Here is a 13,960-nt window from a genome sequence, read left to right on the forward strand (position 1 = left end):
CTCCTCGATTTCCAAAGATAATCAAACAAATTTTGAGAATTTCCTTTTATTTTTGGTCAGATTTTTTCATAACTATATCTGGGATACAATTCCATGCTTGCCCTCTGGTGTTTTGTTACGTGGTGATTATTCATGCGTAAGCCTTGACAATAAGGATATTCAACCTCAGAGGATATCGCACCAAGTCTGATGGTGCCCTCTTCCAAGAGCCACAAAGTCCACATTCCAGCAGAGGTTATTGGTTCTGCTTCCCCCAGCTCTGGAACATTGGCACTAATTGCCGTGTCCCTACTGCTACCTAAACTGAAATCAGCTAGCTTCCGCATAGGCCAAGGAACAAACCTGGAGGAGCGTCCTAGTTAGTTGCAACTATTTTAAAGTAAACTTTAAATCAAGTGTCTCCTTGTTAAAGAGGCACTAAAACCGACAAAAAAACTATGGTCAAATTAAAATTTGGTTGCCGGGGATGATGATACACTCCAGTCCCTCCGGTGCCCACCTCTCGCGGAAGGCCGCAAGCGTACCGGTGGACACCGCGTGCTCCATCTCTAAGGACACCCTGGCTCGATGTAACTGCGGAAGAGAGGCAGTCAGTCAGGTTGAACGACCCCCTCGACCGCCCGCTGCCTGGACCGGTTAATGGCCACCTTGGCCATGCCCAGGAACAGTCCTACGAGGGGGCTTTCCGACCTGCCCGCTCCCCACCGCACAGGATGCCCAAAGATCAGGAGCGTGGGACTGAAGTGCAACCAGAATTTGAGGAGCAGCCACTTCAAATATTGGAAGAGGGGCTGCAACCTCACACATTCAACATACATGTGGAACACGGACTCCTCCAGACCACAGAAATTCCCAGTTAGTTGCATGTTGCACAGTGCATTTACCAATTTATCCAGTAATTAATTCCAAGTGGAGCATTATTCCTATTACCTTAGCAGAGATTATGTTTTAATTTTGATCAAGCTGAGCAAGCCAAAGTTCCGTGCTAATGTCTTTCTGCAGCCAAATGTTAATTTCCAGGCAGTCTGTGGTAGTATAACAGATTGCTATCCTAGCTCCACTGCAGCTAAATTTGTGACTGGATGAGGAGAAATGGATTTGGGAATCGATTCCAACTCAACACATTTAGAAAATGTCTTAAAAGAAAAGACATAGCTGTAATAATTTTGCATCTCAAACTCATTAGAAAGAGATAATCTTTGTGCCCTTTTAGCAAGTGATTCCATATGTTTAGATTGGATAGGCTGGGGTTGTTTTCTTGGAACAGAGGAGGCTGAGGGGAGATTTAATTGAGTTGTATAACAGTGCATTTGGAAAGAGGTGAAATGATAGGTCCAAGTCAGCATGGATTTGTGAAAGGGAAATCATGCTTGACAAATCTTCTGGAATTTTTTGAGGATGTTTCCAGTAGAGTGGATAAGGGAGAACCAGTTGATGTGGTATATTTGGACTTTCAGAAGGCGTTCGACAAGGTCCCACACAAGAGATTGATGTGCAAAGTTAGAGCACATGGGATTGGGGGTAGTGTACTGACATGGATTGAGAACTGGTTGTCAGACAGGAAGCAAAGAGTAGGAGTAAATGGGTACTTTTCAGAATGGCAGGCAGTGACTAGTGGGGTACCGCAAGGTTCTGTGCTGGGGCCCCAGCTGTTTACACTGTACATTAATGATTTAGATGAGGGGATTAAATGTAGTATCTCCAAATTTGCGGATGACACTAAGTTGGGTGGCAGTGTGAGCTGCGAGGAGGATGCTGTGAGGCTGCAGAGCGACTTGGATAGGTTAGGTGAGTGGGCAAATGCATGGCAGATGAAGTATAATGTGGATAAATGTGAGGTTATCCACTTTGGTGGTAAAAACAGAGAGACAGACTATTATCTGAATGGTGACAGATTAGGAAAAGGGGAGGTGCAAAGAGACCTGGGTGTCATGGTACATCAGTCATTGAAGGTTGGCATGCAGGTGCAGCAGGCGGTTAAGAAAGCAAATGGCATGTTGGCCTTCATAGCAAGGGGATTTGAGTACAGGGGCAGGGAGGTGTTGCTACAGTTGTACAGGGCATTGGTGAGGCCACACCTGGAGTATTGTGTACAGTTTTGGTCTCCTAACCTGAGGAAGGACATTCTTGCTATTGAGGGAGTGCAGCGAAGGTTCACCAGACTGATTCCCGGGATGGCGGGACTGACCTATCAAGAAAGACTGGATCAACTGGGCTTGTATTCACTGGAGTTCAGAAGAATGAGAGGGGACCTCATAGAAACATATAAAATTCTGACGGGGTTAGACAGGTTAGATGCAGGAAGAATGTTCCCAATGTTGGGGAAGTCCAGAACCAGGGGTCACAGTCTAAGGATAAGGGGTAAGCCATTTAGGACCGAGATGCGGAGGAACTTCTTCACCCAGAGAGTGGTGAACCTGTGGAATTCTCTACCACAGAAAGTTGTTGAGGCCAATTCACTAAATATATTCAAAAAGGAGTTAGATGAGGTCCTTACTGCTAGGGGGATCAAGGGGTATGGCGAGAAAGCAGGAATGGGGTACTGAAGTTGAATGTTCAGCCATGAACTCATTGAATGGCGGTGCAGGCTAGATGGGCCGAATGGCCTACTCCTGCACCTATTTTCTATGTTTCTATGTTTCTATAAACTTATGAGGGGCCAAGATAGAGCGGATAGGAAAGACCATATGTTCAGTAGTGATTACCATCATTTTCAAATCTTCTGGTCCCAGTGCTCCTTTCCTGTCTATTCCTATAGTATCCAATATCATTTACCTCTTTTCTCTCAGCTGCTGGCCTCACTGTGTACAGCAGTAGAAGCAGGTAGAACAGTCAGTGCTAATTGCAATTAAATTTCATGGTCACCGGGGAGTCAGGGTGACTCATCATACTGCTGACCATGAATTATTCTATTTATAACATGTTTTTAAAATATTGGTATTTGTACCGGATGCGTGATATTGTTTTTAAATGTATATTGTTGTTTTAAAAATTGGACAGGCTGGGGTTGTTTTCCTTGGAACAGAAGAAGCTGAGGGGAGATTAAATTGAGGTGTATAAAATTATGAGGGGCCAAGATAGAGTGGATCGGAAGGACCTATTTCCCTTAAACAGGGGGGTCAATAACCAGGGGGCATAGATTTAAAGTCGTTGGTAGAAGGATCAGAGGGGAGATGAAACACTTTTTCACCCAGAGGGTGGTGAGGGCAGGAACTCACTGCCTGAAAGGGTGGTAGAGGCAGAAACCCTTATCACATTTTAAAAAGTGCCTGGATATGCACTTGAAGTACTGTAGCCTACAAGGCTATGGACCAAGAGCTGGAAAGTGGGATTAGGCTGGATTACGCTGGAACGGACACGATGGGCTGAATGTTGTAATTTTTCTATAATTCTATGCAATTTGTCCACTCGAACTTTTTTAAAAAAATTAAAAATCATGTGTCAGAAGTGGGATTCGAACCCACGCCTCCAGTTGGAGACCAGAATACCCGGCTTGGTGCGGAAGGACTTTACTCCTTGAGTCTGGCGCCTTAGACCACTCGGCCATCCTGACACTCATGCATAAGTCGGCGTTGCTAGACTTAATAACCCCAAAATTTGTGTCTCTGAACATTTACAATTATTTTAGTATTTAGTTCTTTTTTTTAACTGAAATTGTCCTTTCCAGCCGGTCGCATCCGCCATCCCCCGACTGAAAAAAAGCTGCAAGGTTCCTGGCTTTAATTCATAATATTCAGAGAGCAAGATCACCACAGAACCAACTCTCTACTTCAATTAAATAGCAACATTCAATACTAATCTTAGTAACATTATAATTTGTAAAATTAAATCTGGGGAAAAGATTTATTGAAAAAAATCGAGCAGATGGCGAGGCGGCCGCTCAGCATTCTGGGAACTGTAGTTTTTCTTTTTGACTATAAGTGCGCATGCGCCACCATTTAATTCCTCTCTCTTTCTAAAGACTTTTTGATATATGCTTTACTTTCTTTCGTCGTAGCCTCTGAATATCTTTTTACATAAAAACGGTGATAGAAAAAAATGAACGAATATAGTTTTTTTCTAAAACCCGCGTCGTTGACAAGCCCGCATTTGGCGCATGCGTGGTGAGGCCGGCGGCGGTGGGTGCCATTTTGTTCTGTGAAGGGTAAACCGATCGGAGCGGAGATGGTGCCTTTGACCAGGAGTCTGTTGTCCCTATCGGGTAAGTGGGGCGTTGGGGGTCGTCTCAGCTTCACTGAGAACTTAATGGTTGTATTTCCGCAAGGACTTTCTGTAAGTTGACTGAAGGTCGTTTCAAACCCGTTGTCGCGAACAGCGGAGAAGAGAGGGCGGAAATGTGACTCTCATTTAAAGCAACTTAAAGTGAGCAAATCATTCAGTGTTACAGCAGCAGAGTAGTTATTGTGGGTACAAGTTTGTGCGCCGAAAGTGTTCACTGTTGGGTGGAAATGTAACGGGTGAGGGATAGCTTTGAAAAATATTCTAGTTTCCTGTATCCTCTTATATAGTCCCTCTAAAATTGCTTAGCGCCTTGGCTTGTAGAAACATAGCAAATAGGTGCAGGAGTAGGCCATTCGAGCCTGCACCGCCATTCAATATGATCATGGCTGATCATGCAACTTCAGTACCCCCCCACCCCTGCCTTCTCTCCATACCCCTTGATCCCTTTAGCCATAAGGGCCATATCTAACTCCTTTTTTGAATATATCTAACAAATATATGGCCTCAACAACTTTCTCTGGTCGAGAATTCCACAGGCTCACAATTCTCTGAGTGAAGAAGTTTCTCCTGATCTCGGTTCTAAATGGCTTACCCCTTATCCTTAGACTGTGACCCCTGGTTCTGGACTTCCCCAACATCGGGAACATTCTTCCTGCATCTAACCTGTCCAATCCTGTCAGAATTCTATATGTTTCTATGTGATCCCCTCATCTAAATTCCAGTGAATATAAGCCTAGTTGATCCAGTCTTCATATGTCAGTCCTGCCATCCCGAGAATCAGTCTGGTGAACCTTTGCTGCACTCCCTCAATAGCAAGAATGTCCTTCCTCAGATTAGGAGACCAAAACTGTACACAATATTCAAGGTGTGGCCTCATTAGGGCCCTGTACAACTGCAGCAAGACCGCCCTGCTCCTATACTCATCCTCTTGCTATGAAGGCCAGCATACCATTTGCTACCTTCACTGCCTGCTGTACCTGCATGCCAACTTTCAATGACTGATGTACCATGACACCCAGGTCTCGTTACACTTCTCCTTTTCCTAATCTGTCACCATTCAGATAATCTGCCTCCCTGTTTTACAGCACGGGAAGCCATTTCAGCTCATCGTGTCTGTGCTGGCTAACAAGAGACTATCCAGCCAAATCCCACTTTCCAGCTTGAGGTCTGTAACCCTGCAGGTCATGGCACTTCAAGTACTTTTCAAATGTGGTGAGAGTTTCTGCCTCTACCACCCTTTCAGGCAGTGAGTTCCAGGCCCCCACCACCCTCTGTGAAAACATTTCCCCCTCAAATCCCCTCTAAACCTTCTACCAATTTCTTTAAATTTATGCCCCCTGGTTGTTGACTCCTCTGCTAAGGGAAATAGACCCTTTCTATCCACTATATCTTGGCCCCTCCTAATTTTATACACTTCAATGAGGTCTCCCCACAGCCTCCGCTGTTCCAAGGACAACAAACCCAGCCTATCCAATCTGTCCTCATAGCTAAGATTCTCCACTCCTGGCAACATCCTCGTAAATCTCCTCTGTACCCTCTCCAGTGCAATCATGACCTTCTTGCAATGCGGTGACCAGAACTGCACGCAGTACTCCAGCTGTGGCCTTACCAGTGTTTTATACAGTTCAAGCATAACCCACCTGCTCTTATATTCTATGCCTCGGCTAATAAAGTCAAGCATTCCGTATGTCTTAACCTCCGTATGTCTTAACCACCTTATCCACTTGGCCTGCTACCTTCAGGGATCTTTGGACATGCACTCTCAGGTCCCTTTGTTCCTCTACACTTCTCAATGTCCTACCATTTAATGTGTATTCCCTTTCCTTGTTAGCCTTCCCCAAATGCATTACCTCACACTTCTCTGGATTAAATTCCATTTACCGCAGTTCTGCCCACCTGATCAGTTGATTGATATCTTCCTGCAGTCTGCAGCTTTCTTCATTATCAACCGCACAGCCTATTTTAGTGTTATCTGCAAACTTCTTAATCATACCCCCAACATTCAATCTCAATCATTGATGTATACCACAAAAAGTAAGAGACCCAGCACAGAGCCCTGTGGAACCCCACTGGAAACATCCTTCAGTCACAAAAACACCCATCAGCCATTACCCTTTGCTTCCTGCCTTTCAGACAATTTTGGATCCAACTTGCCACTTTGCCCTGGATCCCATGGGCTTTAACCTTCATGACCAGTTTGCCATGTGAGACCTTATCGAAAGCTTTGCTAAAATCCATATGCACCACATCATACGCACTGCCCTCATCGACCCTCCTGGTTACCTCCTCGAAAAATTCAATCCAGTTAGTTAGACATGACCTTCCCAAAACAAATCCATGCTGACTCTCCCTGATTAATCCATGTCTTTCTAAATGTCGATTTATCCTGTCCTTCAGGATTTTTTCCAATAATTTTCCCACAACTGAGATTTGGCTGACTGGCCTGTAATTACTCTGTCTATCCCTTTCTCCCTTTTTAAACAAAGGTACCACATTAGCAGTCCTCCAGTCCTTTGGCACCACACCTGAAGCCAGAGAGGATTGGAAAATGATGGTGATTTGCATAAATGATTTGTCAGTGACAGATATTAATTGTGCCTGACCTATGAAGCATGGATTGCATTTAATTTTCACTGATGCAGAACTGCAGACACTTGTGTAGCTGTGGAAGGCATAAATATTCTAGATTATTGTACATGAAGTATATTGAATCTGCTGTTGCAGATCTCTGGTCAGACTGAATTGACTACTCCAGAATGTCTGTTGCAGGACTTCAGTACTTGTAAAAGAGGAAGGCGGGATTGATTTTAAATCTGCTTTATATCTTATTCTTCCATTGGCAGAATGACAAATTGTACAGTACTGCCAATACTGACCAAAAAGATAACTTAAATCAGCAAAAATTACTTGCTGCATTTTGAGATACAGTCACTGAACTTGTGGAAAAAATCGAGTCGAAGGAAAATTTCAGGTGATTCAGTGATTACAGAATACGTTTCTTGATTTTTTTTCTACCTAATTAAATATCTCGTGATTCCTTTAAAAATAAAATGCAACCTCAGAAGGAATACTGAACTGATAAATTCCAGAATATATTGATATTACTGGACAGATTATTTGGGATTTCAAAATAAGGGAGCTCTTATTGACAAATAGTATAGCTTTGTTAACAACTTAGAATGATGTATTGCTCTCTCATTTGCTCCCTTCCTGATTTCAGTGAACCATTAAGGTCAGGCCTGACAACGTCCTGGCTGTCCACAGGAGAGGTTTGAAAAGTACCGTGATGAGTTTTTTGTTGTCTGACTTAAGCAAGGTGCCACTTGCAGCAGCTGTAATTCAGCAAAGTGTGGGAATTAACTCCGAATGCCACCACTTACATTAACCTACTACCTAAGCATTTGATGTACTTCAAATTCTAAAGAATTCTCTCACTAGCTGAAAAGTTCAGGGAGGTCTCTGGACAAGTGTGAAGATATTGAATAGTTGCTGAAAAAGGGATTTGTCTGGTTTTCATGGTTTGATCTTTTTAAATTGTAGGTCGGAGTATTCGCCAAATTGTAGCAAGACAAGCTCACCAGAAAATTGGTCCTGACTTCCATGACAAATTTGGAAATGTTATCCTTTTGGGAGGTCTAGTATTCTGTGTTTCGATCTGGGGTTATGTAAGTATTTTAAACACAGTACCAACCTTTTATTTACTCTTGTGCTGCATTTTTAAATCAAATAACTTTGTCAGACACCACATGAGTTAAAAGCAAAATACTGAGGATGCTGGAATCTGGAATAAAAACAGAAAATGCTGGAAATCTCAGCAGGTCAGGCAGCATCTGTGGAGAGGAAGCCACATGAGTCAAGATTGGACTCCTCGGCCTCTGCCTCCTCTGTGAGCTGCTGACTTGCTTTAATCTGCTTGGTGCTGCTTTGCAGCAACTCAGTAGCATAGGGATTGAATGTGTGTCCCCTGCTCCTATGACATCATATTCTGAAGCAATAGTAAAGATGATTTTTATTTAACTTAGAATGAGGGATTTGTAATATATTATGGTGGTGGTTTATTCCTCTCTAGCTTGTTATTTCAAATCATTTCTACAACAATTCTCCAAATTTTGACCAAATCTAATTATCTGATTATTTTCTAAAGTAGAGAAACACTTCAAGGTGCCTGCATGTCCTATCTGTGAGAGATGTTGCAGATCTTCAAATCATGTTCTTTGCCTTCCTTACCAAAACTGAGCTGGAGAATAGAATCGTAGAAATTTATGGCACAGCGGGAGGCCATTCGGCCCATTGTGTCCGTGCCGTCTGAAATAGAGCTATCCAGCAGAATCTCACTTTCCAGCTCTTGGCCCGTTGCCTTGTATGTTACAGTGCTTCAGGTGCATATCCAAGTACTTTTATAATGCTATGAGGGTTTCTGCCACCCTTTCAGGCAGTGAGTACAAGACCCCACCACCCTCTGGGTAAAAAAACATTCTCCACAACTCTCGAATCCTTCTACCAATTACTTTAAATCATTGTATTTCAAAAAAATGGATTACCACAGCAGTGAGTGTGTAAAAGTAACAGATGTTCGGGAAGGATAGAAAAGAGAAGATGGTAAATTTTGAGGAGAATTTTATATTGTTTTGAAAACCTATGGTCTAGAATGAAGGTGAATGGAACATACGTCCTACCTGCAAACTAAATTGAGTTGCAGGAGTCTGGTCTGTAAACCTGACAGAAGTTTTCTAAAAAGATTTTGATTTCACATTCAACATTGACTCTGCACCAAACATTTATTTGTCCAGTTTAACTATTCAGATTAAGTTGTTGCAGGATTTACTATAGGAACAGCAGTGGGCCATTCAGCCCCTCTAGCCTATTGTGCATTTCAATTAGATTATGGCTCATCTGTATTTTAACTCCATCTATCTGCCTTGGTTCTGTAGCCCTTAATACCCTCGTCTAACAATCTTATCAATCTCAGTTTTGAAATTTTCAATTGACTCAGCCTCAGCATCTTTTTGGGGGAGAGAGTTCCAGATCTTCACTACCCTTTGTGTGAAGAAGTGCTTCCTGTCATCACTCTTGAATGGTTGAGCACTGATTTTAATGTTATGACTCCTTGTTCTGGATTCTCCCATAAAAGGAAATAGTTTCTCTCTATCTACCCTATCAAATCCTTTAAACATAAGCTCCTCAATTCGATCAGACCTTAATATTTTATACTCTAGGGATTGCAAGGCCCATCTATGCAACCTGGCCTTTAATTCAACCCTTTAGCCCTGTTATCATTCTGGTGAATTTGCGCTATACCCCCTTCAAGGCCAATATATCCTTCCAAAGATGCAGTGCCCAGAACTGGATGTAGTATTCTAAATGGGATCTAACCAAAGCTTTATAACCAAGAAAACTTCCACCACTTTGTATTGCCCCTTGCAATAAATGTCAACATTCTGTTTATGATATAGCTTTAACAAGAGACCATATTTAACCACCTAATGTTGGCTTCAGCCAACAAATAAAGTAGGTTAAACTCCTGCATCAGATTAGCAGTGAACTATTTGCAGGTTTGTGTCTCCCAGCTTTGCTGCTACAGTTTGTGACCTACAGGAAAGAGAGTTCAACCTAACTGGTTGAAGAATGGAGTGGAGCAAATTTGTGCTTGAGCTTGTTACTATGACTGGATCACAGCTCTGGTGTATGTGGAGGTACGCAGTGGTGCTTTCTTCAATATCACTTGCAGCAAATTCCCAACATTAAATTTATTTTCCAATCTTCTGAAAGTGTTGTCTCAAATTACTATGGTACCATGCCCAACTGGCCATTCATGTGAACCTAGACAATATTGGCAGGCTATTTGATTGGGCTGGTGGGACTAATAGCACAACTGGCATTGCAGCCAATACCTTTCCTGACCTCCCAACATGTACTTCCCAGATGGGGTCTCTACTTATTGAGAAGCAGGATCCTCGAGGGATTTTTTTTTCCCCCATCCTTTCCCTCTGGCCAGAGGACATCGAGGCTGGTTGTGCCCACACTGAATCCTGTGCCTTGAGATTTATCAATGTGGAGATTAAACCTGGAACCTGCCTTGTGTATATAGCATTTATCCACTCAGCTGTCAAGGACTCTGACAGATTTTGTTAAAGGAAGGCTTATAACAATCACATTTGTAGGATTCCCCCTCGTGTCTGGCAGGGGTCACTGGATATTAAGTTTCACTGTTTACTCTCGTGCAGAAGTTGTTTTTTGTTACCCGGCATATTGGGGTAATTGTGCTTTTTTTACATGCTTTTGATTTTTTTTTGAGAATTCCAAAGGTGACTGCTGGACTTCATCCAAAGCTGAGCCAAGCATGTCTGAAAATAATAGCTAATAACCTATAACATGTAATGGAAAGTCGTGCCTGGTGTGAGGTCAATGCAATACTATAATTCAGTTAGTACTGCAGTTGGAGAGTGAAGGATTCTGCATCCAGCACTTTCATTATCTAAACGTTTTTAGGGTGCTTTCTTAATCATAAAATAAGCACATGGGTGTCTTTTAGCCACAATTATGCCAATATGCAGAACAGTCATTTATTTAAGAAAATGATGCAGGTGAATTTTTCAATGTTATCTATGGACCTGACAGATATTTTAAAAACTTAGAAATCAAGTTTTCCTGGTTGGAGTATTGATCAATGAAATTTTGTTTGAAAGAAAACATTGAATAGGGAATTCTTGGTCTGAGTTATCAGGAATACGGTGTGGTAATTTTTCTGTTTGTACACTGTTTCTTACTCTATTTTCTGTTTGCGTGTAGGTTGCCACACAGACTGGGCTCACCTGGAACTTTTCGCCTATTGGCAAGATCACCCCTCAAGAATGGCGGGAAAACTAGATGAATGGACCAAGTGTTTGCAAGAAATTGTTTGAGTACAGATGGGCTGAATTGCAAAATTGCCTGTAGCCTCATGGCTTCTGCTGTATTGATTACCTCTGTATATTGGATTTCATATTAAATCAATAAATTATGGAAACTTTTAAGTTGTGTTCATTGGGGGAAAGTATTTTTCTTTGGGAAGGGTGGATAGTTGTGAGGGTTTGCTCATCAGTGTATTGAAGATTGCTGAACGAGGTTAAGGCTGTGGATGGATTTGAAAGCTACATAAGGATTCTAAAGTCAATTTGCTGGAGTACACTGCACCTGAATGTGCGGCTGTGGCATTTTGAATGAATTGGAATTTGTAGAGGTTACCCAGGAGAACATAGATTCATAGAATGATACAGCACAGAAGGAGGCCATTCAGCCCAATTAATCCTCCTACTCTTTCCCCACAGCCCTGGAATTTTTTTCACCAAATATTTATCCAATTTTAAGTTATTATTGAATCTGCTTATACTACCCTTTTCAGGCAGTGCATTCCAGATTCGAACAACTCGTGTAGAAAAAAAAAAATCTCCTCTCCCCCTCTGATTCTTTTGACAATTACCTTAAATCTGTGACCTCTGGTTATCGACCCTTTTGCCACGAGAAACAAAACCCTTCATGATTTTGAACACCTATTAAATCTCCTCATGACCTTCTGTATAAGGAGAGCATCCTCCGCTTCTCTAGTCTCTCCACGTTACTGAAATCCTTGGTAATATCCTAGTAAATCTCCTCTGCAACTTCTCTGCGGCCTTGACATCCTTCGTAAAGTGCGGTGCCCAGAATTGGACACAATACTCTATTTGGGGCATAACCAGTGATTTTATCAAGACTTAGCATAACTTCCTTTTGTACTCTGCCTGTTTATAAAGCCAAGGATCCTGTATGTTTTTTTGGCAGCCTTCTCAACTTGAAGAACTTGTACCTCAATGTGAGAATAGAATGGTTTTTGGCAGCAGTGCATGACTTAACAGTGGAAATGGGTGATACAGAAATATAAACAGTTGTCTTAGTAATGAAGCGAATGTGAGAAAAAGTTCTGCCTAGTATCATGCAGTATGCCACACTTGAGGATTTGACTGTTGGCAGTTGGATAGGTTGGAGGCAGCAAGGAGTGTGGGGGTAGGCTTTGCCCACATTAAACTTGGGGAATATTAGCCTAGGTAGCTAATTGCAGAGGCCTTGTGATCAATGGAGGAAGCGGACAAGTAATACAAATTGATGTCGACACATTTGGAAGTGCTGCCGCTCTCCTTCCCCACCCACCCACAACCCCTGTGATTCTTAATGAAATTTGAGGGTTAGCGTGTAAATAGTACATCAGCAATGAAGCCTTGGACTACATTTGGATAGGAGGAGAGGTAATTTCCATAAGAATGAGTGGAACCAGAAGCTAATGCTGCAGAGGAGGATGGAATGGTTGACTATCAAAAGATTAAGGAAAGACGATCATCCATACAGTTGCCTCTGCCTTTCTAACCAAGCCCCACCCATTCCAATCTCCTGTATGAAAGTTTGAAGCAAATCCCAAGAAAGAATAGTTAAAACAACTTATTTTGTTTGATAACATTCTTAAAGGCAGGAGTTTCTGCAGGTTGAAATACAGTAAGGTGGGTTAATAAAATAAATGGCAAAGGAAACAACAACAAAAACTTTGTTTACAGCAATATCTACCTGATCAACGTCATAACAGATATTCAGTGTTTTTGGATTCTGGAAAATCCTTAATCTCATTAGTTTGGATGTATATAGTTGACAGCAAGTCTTTGGTAATGTGTGGAGGCCCTGATCTGCGAGAAGCCATCAGCGGCAGGTCGGGGCCATAAAACGGGCAGCGTGCGGCCCTGGGAGCAGCGTGGAGGCCACTGCAAAGTACAGAGTGAGCTGGTTCAGAAGGGCAACGGCAGTGAAGAGTGACGTCAGCAAGGTCCAGGTCAGTGATTGGAGCATTGGCAGATGCAACAGGAGCGGTGAGATCGGAGCGAAGTAGCTGTGAGAGACTGGAGGGATGTGATCGGGGCCAAGGGGAGGCGTGAGTTTGGGGGCATCACGGGCCAGCCCACACTGCGATATGTGTGCCCTAGGTCTGTGCAGCAGAGCAGGTCTCCAGTTGTCTTGGGTAATCCTTGCCACTGGACCAAGACCTAGCTCTGTCAAGCCCATGTGGTGGCTGGTGTGCAATGGCCACCACACGTTAAAAAAAATCCACGCACAGGCATCTTCCACCCTTGAGAATGTAGTTCGGGTTCTTCATTCGAAACACCTGTGAACTCATTCTTTATTTTAGCGTGGAAGCAAGTCATCCTCGTTTCGAGGGACTGCCTATGATGAGAGGTAATGCACAATTTGGGCATGATAGTGTTTTTGTAAGTTTAAAAAAGCAAAACCCATGTGTAATGCAAGCCATTTTATTTTTAGAATTGTTTTGCTGTTCAGGTACAAGGACAGCCCTAGGCTAAAATAAGGCCAAGGGGCCAAAAGAATTCCATTCAGTTCAGAGCCAGACTGGTGATTATTGTGACTAATTCAACAACAGTTGAGGAAAATAGATGCCTGATATAGTTAAGAATGAAATGTCGATCATGAAGGACTCCATGAAATCACAAACTAAATGTCAGAGACACAAAACTGCAGAAAAGGAATCTATTTGATTAGAGGTCCAACTGTTTTCAGAACAATGGTTATCTGCCTTTTTACTAATATGCACTTTAATAGAGAGCATACAGTTGCTATTGTTTATGTGGAACACAAAAAAGAACAACATGCCCTTGAACCTAAAGTTGTATTTTTCTTGGGCTGTTTGCGGGAATATGTCTTGCATTTATTAGTTGGGTTGGTTTAA

General features: G+C 42.5%; 1 protein-coding gene and 1 non-coding gene across 2 annotated transcripts; one reads left to right on the forward strand and one right to left on the reverse strand.

The window, feature by feature from the left end:
- Positions 1-3,439: 3,439 nt before the first annotated feature.
- Positions 3,440-3,553, reverse strand: trnal-caa (transfer RNA leucine (anticodon CAA)). The gene is made up of 2 exons: positions 3,516-3,553; positions 3,440-3,485 (listed from the first exon to the last, which is right to left on the reverse strand). It is a non-coding gene; the product is annotated as a tRNA-Leu (tRNA).
- Positions 3,554-4,093: 540 nt separating this feature from the next.
- cox7b (cytochrome c oxidase subunit 7B) lies at positions 4,094-11,234 on the forward strand. The gene is made up of 3 exons (XM_070882015.1): positions 4,094-4,201; positions 7,762-7,886; positions 11,011-11,234. The coding sequence occupies exons 1-3, from the start codon at positions 4,165-4,167 to the stop codon at positions 11,086-11,088; spliced, it is 240 nt and encodes a 79-aa protein (XP_070738116.1). The 5' UTR covers positions 4,094-4,164; the 3' UTR covers positions 11,089-11,234.
- Positions 11,235-13,960: the final 2,726 nt, after the last annotated feature.

Source organism: Pristiophorus japonicus, chromosome 6 (assembly GCF_044704955.1).
Source record: "Pristiophorus japonicus isolate sPriJap1 chromosome 6, sPriJap1.hap1, whole genome shotgun sequence".
NCBI classification, from domain to species: domain Eukaryota; kingdom Metazoa; phylum Chordata; class Chondrichthyes; family Pristiophoridae; genus Pristiophorus; species Pristiophorus japonicus.

What these genes read in the sequence shown, in the direction of transcription:
- cox7b (XM_070882015.1), top strand. Translation starts at nt 4,165, where the DNA reads ATGGTGCCTTTGACCAGGAGTCTGTTGTCCCTATCGG. An exon ending in GAGTCTGTTGTCCCTATCGG is followed by an intron (nt 4,202 to 7,761) that starts GTAAGTGGGGCG and finishes TTTAAATTGTAG; the next exon opens with GTCGGAGTATTCGCCAAATT. An exon ending in GTGTTTCGATCTGGGGTTAT is followed by an intron (nt 7,887 to 11,010) that starts GTAAGTATTTTA and finishes GTTTGCGTGTAG; the next exon opens with GTTGCCACACAGACTGGGCT.